At 34.2% G+C, this 24,133-nt stretch overlaps 1 protein-coding gene across 1 annotated transcript in view; it reads right to left on the bottom strand.

Moving 5' to 3' along the window:
* Window positions 1–6,300: 6,300 nt before the first annotated feature.
* The window catches only part of LOC123661179 (visual system homeobox 2-like), a 133,096-nt gene continuing 115,263 nt past the window's right edge, over window positions 6,301–24,133 (bottom strand). The window contains exons 7-9 of the mRNA XM_045596165.1: window positions 10,108–10,238; window positions 7,289–7,468; window positions 6,301–6,414 (exon numbers count right to left, since the gene is read on the bottom strand). Coding sequence (XP_045452121.1) covers window positions 6,301–6,414; window positions 7,289–7,468; window positions 10,108–10,238 — 425 coding nt within the window. The remainder of the gene's footprint in view (window positions 6,415–7,288; window positions 7,469–10,107; window positions 10,239–24,133) is intronic.

Genomic DNA, 24,133 nt, shown 5'->3' with positions numbered 1-24,133 from the left:
ATTTTGTCCACAGTGAATATTTTGTTAATTAATTTTTTTTTTCGATCGCGTCTTATTTATAATAGGCTATTTGACTGGTTTTCAAAATCCATTTTATATTATTTAGTAGAGATTAAAAAACCCAGTAAATGCATTTTTTTTTAATTCTTGTACATATTTGCTGAAAAATATCAAACGAAAAGTACAACATTTAAATAGCTCGCCAGTACGCTATTTTGACAATATGGCGCTGCAACGGGGTCGGTGACGTCACTTGCCTGTAGTCTGATCTGTGGCACCTGTCATTTACATACATTTGTCGCAAACAAAAAACGAAAGTGTTATTATAACAGTGATTTATGTAATAAAATAAGTTACAAATGGTGTGCAGTTCTGAAATGTACGAATACGTCGATAAATACTCCATAAAAACTATTCGTAAGCGTTCCAAAGAATGTCAAAGTGCGCCGAAAGTGGTTGCAACTTTCTCGGAGGGATCATTACATAGCGAATAGTAAAAATATTTTCTCCTGTGAAGACCGTTTCGATGTAAGTAAACATCATCATTACAGCCTATACAGTCCACTGCTGGACATAGGCCTCCACAAGTTTACGCCAAAAATAACGTGAACTTATGTGTTTTGCCCGTAGTCACCACGCTGGGCAGGCGGTATGGTGACCGCAGTACTGGCTTTGTCGCACCGAAGACGCTGCTGCCCGTCTTCGGCCTGTGTATTTCAAAGCCAGCAGTTGGATGGTTATCCCGCCATCGGTCGGCTTCTTAAGTTCCAAGGTGGTTGTGGAACCTTGTTATCCCTTAGCCGCCTCTTACGACACCCACGGGAAGAGAGGGGGTGGCTAAATTCTTTAGTACCGTAGCCGCACAGCATATAAACACAACAAGCAGGTTTACAAGCAAGTGACGTCATCATAAACCCGACCAATCCAGAACGTTCTGTGTCACGTGACATACGCTTAAAAAGTGAATTTGTATTTATTGATTTTTAAATTAATTAATATTTTTTTTCCAACTTACAATAATGAATAACCATTTTTAAACTCATAATATATACTGATAACAGTAATTTACACTTTATTTTTCACATTGTCAAATAGCCCATTTCGTTTTTCTAATGTTGCCATATATTAATAAATTTCTCCATTTTCATGTAAGAATATAAAAAAAAAATTGTATGTCGTCTCATGTAAGAATAGAAAAAATCAAAATTGTCTCAAATTTATCGGTGTTCAATATAAAATTGTTGTTTGTGATACTTTTTTGATGCTTTTACATTTTCGAAACAGCTTCGATATATGACAATAAATTTTAAAACATTGAAATATACACATTAATTAAAAGACCATTTTTACTGTAAAATCGTGAATTATTTTGCTTATATAATATTATGGTTAAAATATTTACATCTTTATATATTATATTTATTGTTTATGGATTACTGTATATTTAGTGTATAAATAGGGTAATTAATTATTTTTTTGCAACAAAACAGCAGTACGTGTTAATTAAAGCTGGCACACATAACACATTAACAAATTACAGTGACAGCTACGTATGTTTTGTTTACTTTTTAAACCAACTTTATAAAAAAGAAGGAGTTTCAATGCAACTGTATTCACTATTTAATATGAGTTTGGTTGTAAATTGGCGAAAATATTTTAAACTTTTTTGCATTAAACAATGTAATAAAATTGCATTGATGTTAAATACTGTGAATGTGGCAGCTTTACAAAACCTATGCTAATATAAAATTTAAAAAAAAAAACAACTTTTAAACTCTTTTGGAGACTGAAATGTTCAAATTATACAAATTTCCTTGATGGGTTTTTAATTTTTTTTTCTATGAAAAAAAATGCCAAAAATATGTGCTTCTTATGAAACTTATTGTAATGTTAAGGATAATTACGTGTTTACTGTTTTATGCTTATTGTAGCGCATCAAATGCCTTTTGTAGTATGTAGTTGTTAGAAGGATTAATGTACTCTTAAGTTTTAATGTCAAAAGAGTTTAAAGGCTTTGAAAGGATGACTGGGGTGACTTAAATACATTTAGTAAAGAATTGGATTTGGTTGGTGTTGGTAAATGTGTGAGGCGAAATTGATTGATTTGTACAGGGCACCATTTTTAGAATCATGTCAATATGATATGGCTGTCGTTCTGAAGTGTTTTTGAAGGTAATGTTAATTTCATTTACACGTTTAAATATTGAAAGTATTGCTTTACGCTGTTTGATTAAATATCAATGATAAAGTGCAGCTGAAGATAGAACAAATATTCAAATTGAATAATTTTTAAGTATATTACAATTTTACATATTATTAGATTACAAATGTTTATAAATAAAGCCATTTTAAATTGCAATTTATAAAAAACTGTTTATTTAAAACGAAAACTCAGGTAATAGTTATGTATGTAAGTGCCTTAGCTAAGGCCTTAGCTTAAGCTTAATAAAAAAAAAAAAGATTCCTATCTTGACTTGTATACATACGTATGATCCTTAAATATGAAACTTAGTTAACTATATAAAAATAACGTTAGATGAAGTTATAACTAGAAATATTTACAATTATAATTCTTAAATTTGTGTCAAAATGGTGGCTGAAAAACGCGGGAAAAGTTTGACGTATGAGTTTTTTTATATAAATTTTGACAGCTGTAGTGTATAACCTTTGTGCTGTAGTAGATTAGTGTTAAGGATATAATTTGTGGATTACAATTATACATTGCATTTATGTGACGCATACGTTTATGAAATATGCTATATACATGTTTTCGTTAAAATTGTTTGTTTTATTTCTGCCTATCGCACATATTTTAAGCCTGTACAACAGAAGGGGTTCTATTCCCGTTTGGATTAGATATTTGTATTCCTTCAAATATTTGTTTCTGTTTGTCTTAGTAGGACGTGTGACTCCGGTTGTTGTTATAGATACTCGATCGTTATACTTGGGACAGACATGTACTATAATACATAACTCGCCCGATTGTGCAATGTGTAGTGACTCTTCCTTCTGTTCCGGCGGTTGTGGGTTCGATTATCACCCCGAGTCTGTGTAGGTATATTTGTTGAAAAAAAAATCGGCTTTTACTTATGACAGGCATTATGTTGACCTTAGAAAAAACGGCCGTGTGTATGTAAATAAAAATAATGTCGAAGTTCCACCTGATGGTAAGTGGATACAGTAGCTCACGGACGCCAGCAACAGGAGTATTGCGAGCAAATTGCCAACCCTAGAACCTTCCCAGGAACTCTGGCTATCTTAGTCACCACAGGCAAAAACAATTTGTGAGCAGCGTCAATAACCTGTTATCTGTATGGTCTAGGTACTTCTTCAGTCGGCCTGCCCTAGAAATTGAGCAGGATATTTCTTGCTCTGCTATACACTGAAAAATATCTGTCAAGACTTGATAAATACATAGCTACCTAAGTATTATATATCTGACAAAGCGTTGGCGCAACGGGCACAGCACTGGCTTGTGGCGGTTGCAGACTCGATCCCCGCACATGACAAACATTTTTATTGGCCATACAGATGTTTGCCGTAGTCTGGGTGTTTGTGCAGTCCTTGTGGGTCTCCCCACCGTGCTTTGGAGATCACGTTCGGCCGTATCGGTCCCGGTTGTTATCATGTACACCTGATAGCGTCGTTACTCATAGTAAGAATGCATCACTCAACCTGCAGTGAAGCAGCATTGTGAATTAAGCTCCAATCCTTCTCCTACATGAAAAAAAAAGCCTGAATCGTTAATCGTGATACATATTTTGCCAAGTAGGCGACCTATGCCTTATTTTAAAAAAAGTCGACCAATATAAGTACGTATTTTTCACAGGTTGGCTGGAAGAGATCTCTTCTAGAGATAAGTCCACCGTTGCTAAGCAAATTTGTATCTAAATAACTGCACAAAATTTTTAAGTGCAATAAAGAATATAATAAATAGCTATTACACCCAGACTTGGGGTTTGTATTCAAACGCGTCGTCAGATATACAAACCGGCAGAATTCCAAACTGGAAAGAAATATGTGTTTAAATACAAATATCCATCTCGAGCAGAAATCAAACCCGCGATGTGTACTTACGTGGCACCCACCATTACACCAGAAGGGTTGTATGTGTAAAATATATACTATTATTTATTGAAGTAAAACTTCTTTACGCATGTTTGACTTAGGGAGTAAGCTGACGAGAGCAGTTACAAAAAGTGTGATCGGGCGAGGTGAACGGAAGTTGAGAGGGAGATATAAGTTAGTGAAGATAGAAAGAGAGAGAGAGCTACGTTTCGTAAGTTTTACTTCAGTGGTGTGGTCTAAAGCACACTCGTTTTTTTGTATAGGAGGTGGAATGGGATTCTTTGTGAATATCATCATCATCATCATTATTTCAGCCTATCGCAGCCCACAGCATGACATAGGCCTCCACAACTTCGCGCCAAAAATGGCGTGAACTCTTATGTGTTGCCCACAGTCACCACGCTGGGCAGGCGGGTAATTGAGTAAAAAAAAACACATATAATTTTACACAGTTTGTTTATTCATCGAAATAATCTTAGGTATTACGATGTTTCACATTACTTAATATCATTCGTTTCAATTTAATAAATATATTACAATTCTATAGATACTGTTAAGTACAAGAGAATACGTTGGTCTTACGGGAGCTATGCGATATTGTATGGGTAATGTACAGCGTTCATTACTTCGAAATAATTAAAAAATATTCAATGATTTCACCGACAAGTATTATACGGATGTATGTACAAGATCTATATTAAAACCGAACATTTTTTACTACTTAAATGACTCAAATGTACATACAATTTGTTACACAAAATTTATTAAATTTGTTGGCAATAATGTTGTTAAGTGAATTGCCTTAAAATATTGACAGGAGCAAAATAACAAGTTTGAAAATTAAATTGGTATTTGACTATTATTCACTTATTCGTGCCTTTTATTTTTTAATATTTATATTTATTAAAAAACTTTAATAAAGACTGGTTAATAATTGAAACTACTAATCATAAGTAATGAATTCAGCCTACAACAAAATACTTGCAATTAAATACACTAAGGATTCGGTAGGTTATTTTAGTTATTGGTATGTAAAATTAATTAAAAAGAAATATTGCTGATCGTTAATAATTATATTATACATGTATGTTACATCACACTAAGGCAAGAAATGCGGCGAAAGTTAAAATTTCGTTGATTAAATTCGTTATTTTATATAATTCAATTTAATACGATTGAGAAACTACTCTATCATCTATATTTGACAAACGTATTTAACATTATTTATGTCCGAAATTTTTAATTTTACATTGAAAAGAACACAGATACAATAAAAACAAAAATGTAACAACATTGTTTTTCTTTAACTGTGACAGTGAATTTGTGTCTCATTCACGCTTATAGTCTGTTTCAAAGTGTGAGTGAGACACATAACTTATAGAAAGACAACTTAAAGACTTATGAATAAATACTTTCTCGATTTAGATCCAACAAAGCGGTTTCTTACTATATTTCGATTGAATTTAATATAAAAATAATTTTAAAACTATACAGTAAATAATGCATATATTTAATACCTGTACGAAGATAAGTACATTTTTTTCCTTAAAAGTAATAGGCAAAGACTTAAAGATTTGTTACAATATACATTACAGTAATTCGTATTTCGTCGATTTTTGAACATATATATAATAAGTGAATTTAGATTCGTTCTGAAACGATAAGACACGATAATTTTACAGTTAATTTACAATAAATTATTTAGTACCGATTCGTTAACTACTTCGATTAAAAAGTCTTCGCTTAATTCCTTAAAACTAACAACTAACAGGGTATCATTAAGATTCACAGCTAGTGCGGGCGAACTTTATACAACGCTAAACACAACGGCTAACCGGTTAAATACTTAACTAAGGGTATTGCACGAAAAACGGGGGATTTAGTTAAATAATTCTAGATCTACAATGTACATAATTACACTTAAGTACGTTTAGTACGAACAGTTCTACACAACCACCGACCACGCCTGACGAACGACTGAGAATTCTTCTAGAACTTTGCACTGAAGACCATCAAAATTAGTACACGATTCAGCCCGTAACTACTGCTGGGCACAGGCCTCTTACTCCGTTTAGGAGAAAGATCGGACATTCTAATATTACCAAATCCAAAATTGGTACATCACAGAGAATGGTAGCTTCGGTAGGTTAAGATAGGATTCTAGGCGAAGTGTTGGTCGTCAGTGTTGGGAATATCCCGCAAGGCCTGCCCGAAGCGGGCGGGCGACAGCGGTCAGTAGAGGCGCGCCGCGTCCAGCGGGGACGGCTCGGTGCCCACGTCGATGTCGGCGGGGCCGTCGTCCTCCGCCGCGCTCGGCGCGCCGCTCGCTCGCTGGAGACCGCGCACCTGCAAATTTATTTACAGGTGTTTCAATTGTCCTGCGGAAATATTTGGGAACCTTCCAAATATGACACTTTCAATGTTTTGATGGACAATGTCGAGGCGTGACAACACAAAGGTTGGCAAAATTTGAAATCGATGGTTACCACTGCGAAATTATGAAACAATTCTAGTAATTTTTCAAAAGATGTCAGGAAACTTTACTAAGTTTTTATTAATCGTCAATTACAACACATCCCACTGGATCCAGTAGGACATGTTGTTATTTTGAGATTTTCATGCAATTGTATTATAATCCAACTGCTGGCTTTGAAATACACAGGCCGAAGACGGGCAGCAGCGTCTTTCTTCGGTGCGACAAAGCCCAAAGCCAGTACTGCGGTCACCAACGCGCCTGCCCAGCGTGGTGACTATGGGCAAAACACATGAGTTCACGTTATTTTTGGCGTAAACTTGTGGAGGCCTACGTCCAACAGTGGACTGTATAGGCTGTAATGATTGATGATTGATTGATTGTATTATAATTTTAGGGAGCTGTTCGTCGAAATTCATTAAAAACTTTGAGATTTACAAACGTTGTTTGTACTTTGGCTTACTAGAAATTTTTGTAAAAATCACAAAACAAAGTTGTACCGAATGGAAATTACAATGGGGATCATTGAAAATTTGGTAATTTTCTTTGTAATATTAAAATTTACTGCAAAATTTGTGTAATATTCTTAAATATAGATGGACCGTCACATACATTTTACATTGTCACATAAATTTAATTACACGCTTTTTTACACAATTTGAGAATTTTTTGTTATTTTGTCACTATGTTCTCTGTGTGAGTTGATAGGTATGTTCAGAGAGTTACAGTACCGCACTAGGCAATTACCTGAAGGAGTAGATTGTTCGAGAGCAGCCTCGCCTGATGCTCCTGAGCCTTCGCCCGGAGGCAGGCGATGCTATTGTTACGGAAGGCCTCAGGGTCCTCGTACAACTCGCGACCGTCTGGCGATGTTCTGCCCTTGGCCGATGACGACGCCGTCGTGCTGCTTCCTGGGGAACTCTGCGCCTGGAAGAAAGACTGATTATAAAGAAAATTTTATTAAAAGTATTTCTATGTTACGTAATTTTTAAGATTTTTAAAATTGAGTAAATGTTATAAGGCTGTGTAATTTTATTTTAAAATTTCATCGAAATATAATACCTTAAAAAATTTAAATACGCGATATAAGAAACATAACGTAACAATAAAATCCAAATTATATTCTCTTAAACTGTAATATTGAAAGAATCTATCTCACTAGCGCCTACAGTAAATCAATCTTACTAGATCGTTCAATAAGTCCCGAGACTAACCTGGAAATGGCGCATATATTAAAAACCCTTTTGATTTTTAAAAAGTACTGGCTATCAATACAAGAATATGTGTCAAATTTTTAAAAATGGAACAATAAAATTATTGATTTTGAAACATCTAAGTGACGCTACGGTTGTAATTTCGACACAATGGAAAAAAACGAGTTTCGCGTGTTGATAAAACATTGTTTTTTAATGGGAAAAAATACCGTTGAAGCACAGCAATGGCTTATAAAATGTTATGCAGGATCAGCTCCCTCTAAAGCAACCATTTGTCGGTGGTATGCCGACTTCAAACGCGGTCGCATAGACACCAATGATGGGGAACGCTCAGGTCGTCCAAATGAAGCAGTGACTCAACAAAATATTAACCAAGTCCTCAAAATCGTATTGGAAGATCGGAAGGTAAAAGTGCGAGAGATAGCCGAGATAGTGAAGATTTCAGCTGGTAGTGTTTTCACTATTTTACATAAAAATTTGTCCATGAAAAAGCTTTTTTCTAAGTGGGTGCCGCGTTTGCTTACAACTAATCAAAAGGAACAACGTATCAATGATTCAGAGCGATGTTTGGCGCTGATAAATCATAATAAAAAGGATTTTTTACGTCGGTATGTAACAATGGATGAAACCTGGATATACCATTTCACTCCGGAATCCAATCGGCAGGCAGCGGAGTGGAGAGCGGCTGGTGAAGGTCGCCCGAAGCGTCCAAAGACTCAGAAATCGGCCGGTAAGGTTATGGCGTCTATATTTTGGGATGCGCATGGAATACTTTTCATCGACTACCTTGAAAAGGGGCAAAATATAAATAGTGACTATTACATGTGCTTATTGGAGCGATTGAAGTACGAAATTGCGGATAAACGGCCTCACACGAACAAAAAGAAAGTGGTGTTTCACCAGGACAACGCGCCTTGTCACAAGTCCGTGAGAACGATGGCCAAAATTAACGAATTGGGCTTCGAATTGCTTCCTCATCCCCCTTATTCGCCAGACTTGGCCCCCAGCGATTACTGGCTGTTTGCAGACCTCAAAAAAATGCTTCAGGGTAAGAAATTTGACTCAAATAGTGAAGTTATCGCAGCAACGGAGGCTTATTTTGAAGCCAAAGACAAATCGTTCTACACACATGGGATAGAAAAGTTAGAAAAGCGTTGGAGGGACTGTATCGCTCTTGGAGGAGACTATGTTGATGAATAAAAATTAATTTTATAAAAAAGACCTTTTTTTAGTACTTAGTCTCGGGACTTATTGAACCACACGTTAGTCAAGGACTATGATTTATAATATATAAAACAATTAATACCCGAAGAATGTTTAATCTTAACTAAAATTATAATAAAACTAATAAATAAATTCATAATATTATAACCACTAACGAGTGACTGTAATCTATTGCATTCAACGAATTTATCATAGCATATTAATGCAGGCATGCGGAGTGTATGCAGGGACACGCGTCGACTTTCTTGTAGGGTCTATATCAAATTACTGTACGAGTGTTGTCATTAACTGCGGGAGCGGAATCGTTTTAATATTAAGTTGAGTCATTTATTTCAATTTGCAGATAATTGTGTAAAACTTGTATTAGATTTAAATATATTTTCTTTATATGATATTAAGTAAAAAGCGGCGTTAAAGTTACCATAATCAAATAAGAATCCCTAACACATTCAGGTAACTAAACAAGGTACACAGTTACATGTGTACAGTTCTTTTGGACACCATTCTAGTTGACCATCAGAGAAATTTGTCTAGATTCTAGAAAATATCTATTTGTTTTCTTTTGAAGTTATATTAGGTTGAAAAGCTTTTTGTTAGATTGTTGTATTTAGAGTAATGTTATAGACCTGTACTAACTTAATGTATGTATGTTAATTAATATCAGAACACCATGGATTCAAATTCGTTCTCATACCCTTTTCGAGTGGTACCTAAATTTGTCTTAAAAATTGATTATGAGCTCAATGAAGAAGGAAAAATCCATGTTTTGGAAGAAATTCTGAAACGTATCTAAATCCTATTGGAGCAAGAAAGCTCTGACCATTATCTTAAATAAAGATCAGATGTTATGTTCTAATCGATATAAAATCACTATATTTAAAGATACACCCTACATATTGGACCATTCTCTTTAAGAGAAGACGAAGCTTTCGTCTAATTGAGGGGTGTTTAAGAACACTTTTAGTAATAAAGAAAAAAAGAATATAACTTTTATTTTTATTTATTACACGTAAAGTAACAGAATAATTAGCGACTTCAATCTAAAACACTTGTTCCTAAAAAGGTTAGAATATAGAAGTTCTTCAGTGAAGTCATACTCTTTAAGCTAAGTAGCTAGTAAGTACTGACCTGGGTGTCATGGTTGTCGTGTCGGTGTGGCGAGGCGGAGGGCGCGCGCTCCGCCTCCGCCTCGGAACCCTCGCGCTCCGACCCCGACTCCTTGAGGTGCTGCGCCGCCTCCAGCGACTTGCGGTGCATACCTGGAACAGACGTCACACCTCATTATCATACACATTTTGAAGTTATTGATTCAAGTTAGATACATTAGAAAATGAGCATGAACTAAATGTTATAACTGTTATATATTACGTGAATAAGAGAGGTAGGTGTAGGGTATATGATTCATTAATATTATCCCACGAATGCTATGGATTAGAATATTCAGAAAATCACGCAAAAATTACAAAATAGCAGCGCAATGAGACTTGAAATGTAAACAGCTGAGGACCCAGAGTACCACACAGGCCTCTTTTAATCCCGATATGCCCACGGAACTGAGGTAGGGTACAGTAGGAAATTTCCTGCTCAAAATCTGGAACAGCCCGACTGGGGTAGTTCCTCGACCTTACAGAAGACCATAACTAAATAATACTGTTTTCAAGCAGTGTTGTGTTCCTGTTGGTGAGTAAGGTGACCAGAGTTCATGGGAGGAACTGGGGATAGGGTTGGTAACACGCTGGCGATGCTTCTGGTGTTGCAGGCGTCTGTAAGCTACGGCAATTGCTTACCATCAGGTGAGCCTTACGCTTGTTTGCCAACGTAGTTGTATAAAAAAAACGGGATCAAAATTACTCAGGTAGGTAAAACCGTAAAACTCATTTAGTGTATGATTATTAATACAATTTAAACCACAAAACGAATATTCCTTCTCAGAATTAGATCGCAAATAGAGTTCATAAAAACAAACAAGTAACAGTCGTTTAATGAATTGAACAAGCGAACGGAACGCCATTGTGTCGGTAATGAGAATAGATGGAGGCAAAAACGTAAAGATATAAACACATTTATATTGAGGATTCTTTTGAGTTAATAATTACGAATGTAATTATTTTATTTCAAGTAAGTAATGATTCAGCCCACTGCTGGGTGTAGGCCTCTTTCTCCATACAGGAGAAGAATTGGAGCTTAATCCACCACGCTTTTCCTCTGCAGGTTAGCAGATTATTACCTACTACAAGTCACAATCGATATCACGTGTTCATGATAATAACCGAGGCTGACAGCTTAACACGCTCTCCGACAAGTCCCCAAGACTGACAAGGACAGATATCTTCAGAAAGAAATATTTGTAAATACAAATATCCATCCCAAGCGGGATTGAACCCACAAAACGTGTAAGCGGCGACACGGCACACGCATCTCTACAACTAAAGCGGTTGTTAAAGTAAGTAAATATGATCAAATATATTAAATTTTTCAAATAATTTATATCGAAATTGTTTCATTTTTTTTACTTACTTAAATACAAGGCTAGTAAAGGGACAGCAATGTAAACGAACAATTTAAGATATATTTCTTGTAATTATTGCAATTTTGTATGAAATTTTTAGACAACTATAATCTTTTATAATTTACGAAAATACGTATCACACATACGTATATACATCATAGTTGCAATAAATATACAAATACTAGCTGACTCGGCAAACGTTGTATTGCCGCTAAAAGCTATTTCAAAATAGGGGTTGGTGGTAGAAGGGTGAAAATTTAAGGTTGTAGAAGGGTGAAAATTTAAGGTTGTATGTATTTTTCAACGCCAAATTATAATAAAATAAAAAATAAATAATTTACCTAAAAGAATAGGGGTAGACTAACATTTAGAGGGATGAAAAATAGATGTTGTTCGATTCGCAGACCTACCCAATATGCAGACAAAATTTCACGAAAATCGGTCAAGCCGTTTCTGAGGAGTTTAACTACAAACACCGCGACACGAGAATTTTATATATTAGATTATGGACCCTTGTTATACTTTTTATTATTAGGCGCAAAAAATTACAGAAGAGATATAATTATTTATTTAATTATTTATTTCTTCAAGTTAACTACATTTGCATAGAATATACAGTATTGCCTAGTGGGACCCAAACTACGCTACGCTTGTATCTTGGGCCGCTATAATAGCTACAGGTTACCACGAAACTAGGCGCATGCAGGATACATTTTGATAAATAAGTGGATTAAACATCCATAAAAGTACAACTATACGAAAGGGATATAAATATCTTAAAGGTAACTAAAATATATCAGAGCATAGTAATAATATTGATCCATTTATTTTATTTATATATTTTATTTTTATATACTTATATGCTATTAAAACTTTATAACATTAACTATGGTGGTATTGTATGAATTAATTGTAGCGGAAATGGAAAGAAAATTTTCGTACATGACTAAAACCTGCACGCGAGTAGGTATTTCAATGCTGTCGCCACGTAGACAAAGTTAAAGCTTAGCGGTTAAGTAAGTATTTGCGCGATCGTTTTAGCTTTGGAGTCTTTCCCTGTAACTGTCAACTATATAAAATATTTAATAATTGAAATAGAATAACTCCTTACTAATAATTTATTAATACAGTATTAATGCAAAAAGATTTAACATAATTATAAATCATGAAAATATAATATACTTTATGCTGTACTTTACCGAAGTAGCGAAGACGTCTTCTCCTAAGAAAGAGAAAGCTAAAATTATACGCTCGTCAATATTACAAAGCAAAGTGACATATCTACATTTCACGCATAATACGAAAAATAGTTGAAATGTATCAATTTAGGGAAATTTGTGATGTATCTGATTGTTAAAGTCTGGGACTGTTCCACTCTAGTACTGAGAACGCCTTCTTAGGAAAGCTTTATAGTAGATTGAAAAACTGGCAGTTCAATTTTCTGCAGACCTTCAATACTATTTTGATACTACAGTTATAACATAATCTTTTAAGCAATATATGTGTGGTCTTGTGCAAATTCTTGCACGTAGCTCTCCAGCTACATAACAATACTGTATAGCTAAAAGTCCAACAAGCACTATAAAATGCCTGCCTCAAAGCGCAGAAATATAAAGTTTTATCAGCGCTCGTGATGATATCGTCGGGATTTTACGACATTTTTACAGCGATGTCGCGCTGCTCGCTGAATGCCTGATCAGCAGAAATGGCGGGCGGGGAGGAGACGGCGCCGCTGCTGCTCTGCATAAAGGATTATGTGTTTTGCTTTATTAAATTATTGTCGTGTAGATATGATGGTATTTAGAAAAACAAGCTATAATTATATTTTCTAAGTTATCAGCGCCGTAATGGTATTTAAACAAACATCCTATGTATAGCCTATTCTAAGTTGCCAAAGCTTTTGAGATGTGTGCTGAAAAAAGTATTAAGGGACTTTAATAATTTGTACCATCTTATCTGGCTATCATCGATATCATTCAAAAAATACGAGAAAAATCTTTTTCAAGGTATTCTAGTTCTCTTGATACAGGTTTCTTTAAAGGTAAGTAAAAAGATGTTAAACGTTCTCTATTTTAGGGTGTCTATACACTACATCTGCTCTGTACTGCTAGTCTGTAGAAACACGTGGAAAGTTTTTTTTTCAGATTAAAAGTTTGATGTGTTAAATACTAAGCAAAAATCTATAAACAAAATTTAATTAAAATATTATATATTTTCTTAGTAATAAAACGTGAAATTCTATAAACTTTTATAATCTCCAATAAATAGCTCGTCTAATACTAAAACAATTTTCGAAATCGGCTTATAAAAGATTAGCGTGTTCAAAGAAAATGGTTCAATTTTATTGAAATATTTTAGTTAGCTATCCGACACAAATACGTCTTATCCAGTTATTATAATTCTTATCTTTTGCACAGATTCAAATCATCTTTTCAGTTATAAGTATTTTAAATTAATACTAGCGACCCGCCCCGGCTTCGCACGGGTGTAATTCTGATACTAAATATACTACAGAATGTCTTTATTTATAGTGTGAAGCTAGCTTATAGCATGGTTATTAACTTAATAACAACAACATTCAAATATGCGTCGTTAGATTACACGTTGTTACAGAATGCGTTGAAGAAATAAAGGTTCACTGCTCGTTCCCCGTAGGTGATAGCATGATAATATGTAGCCTATATGTTGACCCGACTTTTTAATAATATTCGTGCCAAATTTGAAGTAAATCCATGCGGTACTTTTTGAGTTTATCCCGGACATACATACAGACAAACAGACAAACAGATAAACAGACAAAGATTCTAAAAACTATATTTTTGGCTTCGGTATCGATTGTAGATCACACCCCAAGTATTCTTTTAAAAAAATATTCAATGTACGGTTTTGACTTTCCCACCATTTTATTATATGTATGTATAGATGATATGAACCACTACTGTTTTTAACCGGTTTTATTTTAATTTAGTACATCAATATGATATGAACCACTACTAGTTTTAAGCGGTCTTATTTTAATCAAGTAAATTCTTACCTATCAACATCATTTAACTTGTCGTTCGATAATTATTATAATTACTTTATATTAAAAGAAGTATAATTATATTTTAATTTGATATGAACAATCTCAATAGCAGCTGGCTGGGTGTTACCATTACAAATAAAAATAGACTGATTGATGGCTTTAGTGCTTACTTTTTATCCTTAAATTTAAACATACATGACATACTATTAATGTTGAAACTAATATGTGAATTAAGTGGCGCCATGTTTCAATCAAAGACATGACAAAAAAATAATAATTATTCTTGAACAGTAACTGACGAGTATCTTGCCGATTCTTCTCTGCAGAAACTACATTTCGAATCGTTGGTAGTTTTCATTTTTACTACAGTTAATTTATCAATAACAATAAATTTAATTTATAAAATGACGATTACCTTTGAAGACTATTTTTAACCGACTTCAAAAAAAAGAGGAGGTTACACAATTCGACCCTATATATTTTTTTATGTATGTTCGGGGATAACTCCGTTGTTTATGAACCGATTTTGATAATTCTTTTTTCGTTGGAAAGGATCTGATGACGGGATCCCAGATAAATCGAGGGAAACTCTCGAAAATCCGCATAACTTTTTACTGTGTCTACCGATTTTAATGATTTTTAACTTAATCGAAACCCGATGTTTATCATTTGGTCACATTTAAATTTCATCGAGATCTGACTATAACTTTTGGAGTAATCTTTGATAATGCGTATATTCTTGACTATTTTTTCGTCTACCTACGTTGTATTACTTGTCGACATAATTGAAGTCGGTTTTTCTACGTTTGCTCAATAATAATACTTTAAATTTAATCTAATTTTTGATTTGATTTGATTTATGATATTATGTTAAGGTCGCGGCACACAGCTAGTTGATGACAAATCGCAAACGATCCAGCCTCTCAGAGATATTAACCTCTGAGAACCTCTCGCATAGTTTACTCGTGGTCATCGGGATCCTAATCGCTGGAGGTGAACATTACGCGCAAACTTTTACCATTACGTGCCTATTAATCTCCTTGATTTAGAGTCGGTCGGCGCTCGACAAGAGCGAGTTCAATTTGATAACGTATGCTTAACTATTTTCATTTATTTTCATTTCTTGCTCATTTCCATTTTGTTCGAAAAGTTTCTTAAATAAAAAAAATGTTAATTTGTAATGTGTGTGAGCTGTGTCTAGAAAACTCTTTATTATTTACTCTTTAGTGGTTAGTGTGTTATGTTGTAAAATTGAAACTTCTTAAAGCAGTCAAAATAAATAAATACGAACAATCGCTGTTTATCCAATATATATTAAAATTTGCCACGTAACCAAATTATTAATTTATACTTTTTTCATTAAAAACAGTTCGTAATTCGAAATTATATATTAATATTAAAATACTTTTATTTGCATTAAATTAAATTAAATTAGGCGTATGTCGAATGATAGAAGATAATGTCACAAATGTATTTGTTTGTTAGTGTGGACCATAACTCTTAAAATTTTACTAGACTCATTGAAATATATAAAAAATATTTAGTAAAATATTTCGACTAGAGATTAAAAACAATAAAACGTCATATTTTTTGTTGTATTCAAGTTGAAAATGCAGGTATATAAAAACAGAACAGTGTCGTAGGATAGATTAATTACAGGAGTCTATTGCCTAATACTTCACGAGCTACGTACGTAGCAATTCTCGTAGCACGTTTCAGTATGAAAAAAGTACCGAAAATTTTGTGTTTTTATTATTGATAAAAAATATAATTTATGATGTGTACACAGAATTCAGTGCAAAAAGGCGTTATTTATTGTACGCAAAATTCTTTTTTGTCACAAATATTATAAGTTTAAAAGCAGATATTACCTACATATGAAAAATGTGTCATTGTACGCGCTTAATTTTTAAAAATTTAATAATTGACAAATGTTTCTATTTATTTTATGGGAATATATATCTGTCATGGGAATATATGTCTGTCTGTTTAAATAAACACATGTTTTAGCTTAAATTATCCCAACTTATAGCTTACCTATAAAACCAAATTAAAAGAATTACACCTGTTCATTGAGAACAAATGACAGAAAAACAAGGAAATTATCGATTTTATATTTGTGTGATTAAAAATTTTGTTGTAATTAAAAAAAAAAAGGTTATTAATAACGCAAATAAAAACAATTAGGTTTTTATCAAGCAAATAAAAGGAATAGGTTTAAAACTGCAATTTAAAAAGTATGAATAAGTAAATGCACGTTGTAGTGGCACCACTGATTTTAATTCAATTTTCTGTGCTGGCAGCCCCCAACAGATCTGTCACTTGGCGAAACTAAAGCACTATAACACTAAGACAATTTGTCTACTCGATTTGAAAGCAAGACAGTAATTTTATGCGGTACCGTCAAACGTGTATCCTTTTAGAGAGAGTGGTGTTTGGAGAAATCTTGAGGACACGATTCGATTGAGTTTCCTCTGAGAGCCCTCCATAGAACTTTTCATTCCAGTAATGGTTATGATACGGTCACACCGGCGACTCGGCGAATGTTTATTTATTGCTCTTTTATTGATATATTTTTTTTAATAATGAACTTTTTCGGGAATATCGATTGTTTATTGATTTTATTGTAATGATTGGATGCTCTTATCGATTTTTTATAACCAATATTTAAACGAAGTTCATTAGTAGAAATATTATATTGTTATTTAGCGTGCTGTTTTAATATGTTTGCATAAAAATGATACAAAGAAGTAGCTTCTTCACGTCTAAAAATTCATAATCAAATTTATTATCACCCAAATTAGCTTAATAGCCACTTTCGTTTCTAAAACAAAATACATAATTTAGAATTTAAAATCAAATTCGCGAACAATCGTCGTCGAGCCTTCTATTCGCGCTAGCTCGCCTCGTGTGCCGGTGGCCTAAGAGTGGTGGTGTCATTTTGTAAGATAAAAGAGTGATGCACAAAGCAAGTGTATAATAGGCAGATAATTCAGTAAGGCGTCCTTCACGTGCATTACAACCCATTTGCCGGCTCCAGCACTTTGATGTCTGCGCGAACAGCCGCTCTTGTGCTAAGTCACTAAGTGAATTGGATGATACGATATCATCTGTATTGTTTTCTGATATATATTTTAATTTCACTTTCTGTTTCATTGTTCGCCAGTGGACGCCATCGAGGAGCGCCGGTGACGCCGCGGCTTTGAGGGTGGAGCGGTTTTTTCATATTTTATATAAATCTATAGTAAAATATTTTTTTTGTTCAATTGAAATTATTTAAAGTTTGATGTTTAAATTTTCGTTTGCAATGCTACTCCATTGATAACGTTTTTTTATTTTTATTATTGTCACATATTTGTATCCAAAAATTTCTCCTTTAATTTTTTTGTTATTTTTTTAAAGTGGAAATTATTCATGTTTATTTCACGATATTTGAATATTCATAATATTTTTAGTAGTTTATGATTGCCTATTTGTTACTTTTGGTGGTTCAATGCCATTACTAATGACTCTCATTCTAACATCACTATCATTATGATATAAAACTTTATATTTTTAAGAGAAGATATTTCGACACTGTTAAGCATTTTCGATAGTAATATTACAAGGTTTCGTTTCGTAAAATATTGTTTATTTTGTTTTTTTTTTTTCTAATATATAATTTTTTCTAATATATAATATAATAAATAGCTTTACGTTTATTTATGTAATATACAAGTAAGTATATTACTAATGTAATTACTAATATAAAGCACGTTTCCCACAAGTTAATATTATTTCAATACTCAACATTTATTATAAATTATCACTTTTTAAATTGCTGCAATTGATTGCTTGGTAAAAATTAAAAGGTAAGTATAAAATTTGAAAGTTTTACATTGCCTTTATTTTTATAGCGACTTGATATTGTTATTCGTATTGGACGTTTTAACACACAATCTTGATCAGTTAAAAAAATTGTTATTATACTTAATACAATTATATTCTGTATGTAAGTGGAATCACTTAAGCTTTTGCCGTAATCGTCGTGGATTTCATAGTTTCACTGTCACACCCCACTTCTAGTGCTAAAACTCGTTCATTTTAACAGTGTTGCATATACCCATACACGTTCAGTCTGACCGAGAGTAGTGGAGTTAGAAATTTCGGAGATTTGGCGTACCTTGATTAGTGCTATGAATAACTAATAACGATTAAGATAATACGCAATCGGTTGCCAAATATGTGAAAGTGCTAACACTACTGAAATAAGATCGAATTTTAAGCATTATTATTCATCACAACATCAGAAATAGCATATTCAGTTCCAAGTACCCTGTGTTAATAGAATTTCCAAATATCATCTACACAAGAGACTCATCTTTGTCTATCAAGTGGCTTTCGAATGCAGATCATAACCTAAATTGCTAACAATGCCGTAATTGCTGTGATCTTCTGTAAGCTCGAGGTGCATCCCCAGTCGGGCTGCTCCATATTTTGAGCGGGATATTTCCTGCTGTATCCCACCTCGCTATTATAGTCGTAAATGTTATCTTAAGTCGTCATATCAAAATACTTATTATTACTCGCTTCAGCCTATAATATCCCACTACTGGGCATAGGCCTCTTTCCCCATGTAGGAGAAGGATCAGAGCTTAATCCACCACGCTGCTCCAATGCGGGTTGGCGGATATATTCCCTATTACGAGTAACGATCGCTATCAGGTGTATATGATAACAACCGGGACCGACGGCTTAACGTGCCCTCCGAGGCACGGTGAAGAGATCCATAAGGACTGCACAAACACCCAAATCACGGCAAACACCTGCATGGCCAATACAAATGTGCGGGGATCGAACCCGCAACCGCCAACGCAACAGGTACAATCCATGGCTGTAATCGTTGCGCCAACGCGGCGTCATTATTATTTAACTGAAATTCGTACGTTAATGATTAAATTTTTCAAATGACTTTAAAGTCGCTAACAGAGCGATCTCTTCCAAGTTCCAGGCAAGCGACTTGGCAAAGGACATTATAACACATTCCAACGCTAAGCAAGGGTTTACATATAAATAATATGATAAAGGAAAGCTTTATGATACATACTACAGAAAAACAAAAACACATCATTGAGAAATACAATAGACAACGTTGTCCATATATAAATAGTCCATATATAGGATTATATACAGATACTTAAATTAAGTGTAATAAGATCAAAGTTATACTACTTTGGCCTGTGTTTCCTGCAATATTCCCATAATCTATTCGTAAGTCTAAAAAAGTGTATAATAGATAAAAAATAATCATACAGTAATCGCTCATCTGAGGGTAGGCGATTACCGTAGCTTGTAGACCAACACCAGAAGTATCGCAAGCGCTTAGCCAATCCCAATTCCGCCAGGAGCTCTGGTAACCTTATTCGCCAACAGGAACACAACACTGCTTGAAAGCAGTATTATTTAGCTGTGGTCTTCTGTAAGGTCGAGGTACTACCCCAGTCGGGCTGGTCCATATTTTGAGTAGGAAACTTTCTGCTGTGCCCTACCTCAGTTGTGTAATGTGGACTGATTCGTTTATAAAAAAATAATAATAATTAAATAACTACTTTAAATTGTTCTGAAGTGGGTCTGTGAGTCTTGGAAGATTATAAGCTATATAATTAACATGTAAATTGTCTCACAATTGTTAAAGATCTCTTATTCTTATGTATAAAGAAAAAAAAATTGAAAACCTAAATACACCACGTTGCTCCAATAGGTCTCTAGTGGATATTCTTAAACGCTATCGAGTTGCTTCCAAGATGCACAAGTTTCCCAACGTATTTCGTCACTTCATGAGATCAACTTTTAAAACATAACCGTTCGTGTTAGAATTAATTTGGTATCAGTTTTTTGACGACTCGTCGAAGCTGAGTCACGTCAACTGGTTGATGTGCTGGCCATAAGTTAGAAATGTTTTTATAGAACATACAGGTCCAGGCGTGGCAGGCATATCTGGTTGTGTTGTTTAAAAATATTGATATAACAATTTGTTTCACAACTGGGCTAAAACTTTTATTTCTCTTCAGGATTTGAGTGTGACCCTCCACGCTTTTTTACTTCGGATTAATGGATCCACTCGATTCAGTATTTCCGAAGACAAGATCACCACACAATATTCGTTTTAAGTATTTCATTTTACGTAAAATGTACACCTTCGTGGTTCTTGATAATTTATTATTTTTAATATACATATTTAAATATACTTGCAGCTCATTGTAAGCACGTAATATTACTATGCACTGTACTTAAAATATCCGCTGGTAATACGAAAATATTGACTACCCAAACACCGAGAACTGATCCATCACCGAATCAATACAAACAAAGAATTATATTTTTGCCGTGTTTTGCAGTAACGTAAATACGTTCGTAGTATTTTGGATATATAACAGAGTAAATGCTACAATATTAAATCCTCTCGTAGGTCACAGAGTTCACAAAACACCAAGCGGTCCGTCTTAACATTATTTAAACGTTCACAAGCTGTCGAAACACATAAGGACATTACATAAAAATACCGAGCCGTAATCAAAATAAACAGCTTAGCGTACACTTATGAAAACGAGAACTGTAAGTACATAATATGTAAGCGAGGCAGCCACCGGCCCCCGTAATCAGGGCTTAGACAAAACGACGGCCATCTTGCCCCGCCCCGGGCCCCTCGCGACCCCTCGCGTCCCTCACCATAGCATCCCCTCACCCCGCCGCGAAGGCTGTATGCAGCCATGATACGGTTGCGTTCTGATTTGCTAGATTCGTTTATGTAGTCGAGAACATCGGAGGTTTTTTTATGAAGGCGATTTTATTTTCGTACTCTTTAATTATGCTGTTTGAATTGGCTTTTATTTTTATTTACGTGTATGTTATATATTGTTTTTTTTTTTTTATGTGTATATTAAAATGTTTTAAAGAAAATGTATTGTGCAACAAATGATTTATTTGTGTTACCAATTAAAATTCTTAAAATATACGTTTTTATTACATCATAAAGTTCATTTTACACGGCTTAAAAATTAATTATTTTAATTATAATAATATTATTAATTTATTTTGTAATAATAAAACTATGATATTAATTATCAATAATTGTGTTTACTCGCAAATGAAAAAAAAAAACTGACTTCGATTAATAATTCCACAAGTAATACAACGTAGGTTATCAAAGACCTCGATCTTATTTAAATGGGATCACAAAACAAGCATCAGCTTTCGATTAAACCAAGAATCATCAATATCGGTACAACCAATCAAAGTTATAATCAATCACATTAGTAATGTTATAAAGCTGAAGAGTTTGTTTGTTTATTTGTTTGAACGCGCTAATCTTAGGAACTGCTGCTGTTTCAGTGTTAGATAGCTCATTTTTTTTAGGAAGGCTATATATATATCATCACGCTAAGAGCAATAGGAGTGGATCTCTAATGAATAATGTCTTAAAATCGGGTTTTTTTCTCTTGAGAGCTTCCCCAGTTAGCCCAAAGAAACTGTTCCACGCGGACGAAATCGCGAGCAGAAGCTAGTTTATAATAAAACGTAGGTCCACTAGAAATAGTCAAGTAAAAACGCATTATTAGATACAACTTAAAAAGTACTTGTGACAAGCACCAACCTTCGATTAAAAAAGAATTATCGAAATCGGCCCATCCAGTAAAAAGTTCTGAGGTCACATACATAAAAAAATACAATCGAATTGAGAACCTCCACCTTTTTTGGAAGTTGGTAGAAAATACTAGTATTCGATAGGTCATAAGTAGAAATAAAATTATTGAAATGTATTACAAATTTTTGTGTATCTAAATTTAACACCATATCTAGAAAAAAATACATTCCTTTCTTTCAAAACATTTTTTCAATAAATTCCTACATTATTTATTACCTAGCAACAAGTTTCAAGCAAAAAAAAAATATCATTTCTCATCAAAAGTAATAACAATAACTACATGTTTAAGCCATGAATAGATAATAAAATAAATGAAATATAATATTTAAAAATATATTACAAAACACTAACAACTAGTTTCCATATTAAACCCATACGTAACTAAACCACACGTACTAGAATACAACGGCACTCAAGCGCCCTTTACGAATTCTTACAGAAATCGAAAGAAAAACAGCCACAACACCACCTTTATCACCATGATATAAGATTCATTTTCCCCTGACATAGCTATGGATATCGTGGATAAAGCTGTGAAAAATGAGCATCTCTCGTCGCCGAGATTAAAACATACACATTGTGTAGCAGTGTTTAAGCAATCTCTTTACAGATAATTTTCTTTTTGTGCGTGTGTTAGGAGAACTGTTCACGTAAATATATGAACGATATTTTAGTAAATAAGTAGTTTCTTTGTTATTTTTCAAAGATATGTAATTTATGTAAATTAGTTTTGTTAATTTAGGTATCAGAAAAGTTAATTAGAACCTTTTCTAACACGTCGGAAAAGTTGGCAGAGCTTTTGGATTCGATTTCCGTCCCGAGTATGAGTGTAATATTTATTTATATTTATCAAAAAATATATAAATATGTCAGACGGCTGAGGCATAAGCATATAATTAATTATTAAATTAAATAAAAAGGGAATAATTTATAGAGTCCTAATTTTAGTAGTCTCAAAATTCTATGTTATTTTGAAAATGTTTTAACTTTTATTTCTCTAAGAAAAAGCTCAATTATTCACAAATGACATGTTACATATTTCATACAAGTAACCGAATTGAACGCCAATGAAACCAGATAGGAAGCCTAGTTCATTACAGAGAAATTAATTATTATTAACCATGTTCTTTATTGGGGTAAAAATGCGTTTAACATATATATAAAATTAACTACACTTTATAATAATGAGTGACTACGGTACTAAAGAATATAGCCACCCTCTCTCTTCCCGTGGGTGTCGTAAGAGGCGACTAAGGGATAACACAGGTCCGCTACCACCTTGGAACTGAAAAAGTCGACCGGTGGCGGGATAACCATCGAACTGCTGGCTTTGAAATACACAGGCCGAAGACGGGCAGCAGCGTCTTCGGCGCGACGATGCCAGCCCTGCGGTCACCAACCTATGCCCAGCGTGGTGACTATGGGTAAAACACACGAGTTCACGCCATTTTTGGCGTAAACTTGTGGAGGCCTATGTCCAGCAGTGGACTGTATAGGCTGTAATGATGATGATAATAATGAATACTCAAAACTTAAATTGAAATATAAATGTTTCTTTTTTTTATGATCACGGAGTTATTAATCCGTCTCCGTCGAGTCTTCACTTCGAAGATTCCGCAATGCTTGAAGACAAAAGTTTTCGAGCAATGCGTCCTGCCTGTGTTAACATACGGAGCCGAGACGTGGACACTGACGAAGGGACTGGTCCACAAGTTTAAAGTCACTCAACGTGCAATGGAACGGGCTATGCTTGGGGTCTCTCTCAAAGACAGGATTAGAAATGAGACTATCCGCGAGAGAACGAAAGTAACCGACATAGCCCACAGAATTAGCAAGTTGAAGTGGCAGTGGGCTGGTCATCTGTGTCGCAGGACCGATCCGACGTCCTCCGGCCCGTTGGACCGACGATCTACGTAAGATTGCCGGTGTATGCTGG

This window comes from Melitaea cinxia, chromosome 16, assembly GCF_905220565.1.
Source record: "Melitaea cinxia chromosome 16, ilMelCinx1.1, whole genome shotgun sequence".
NCBI lineage: Eukaryota > Metazoa > Arthropoda > Insecta > Lepidoptera > Nymphalidae > Melitaea > Melitaea cinxia.
Note: the sequence above shows the minus strand (reverse complement) of the source record. Positions and strands in the feature narration are given on the sequence as shown.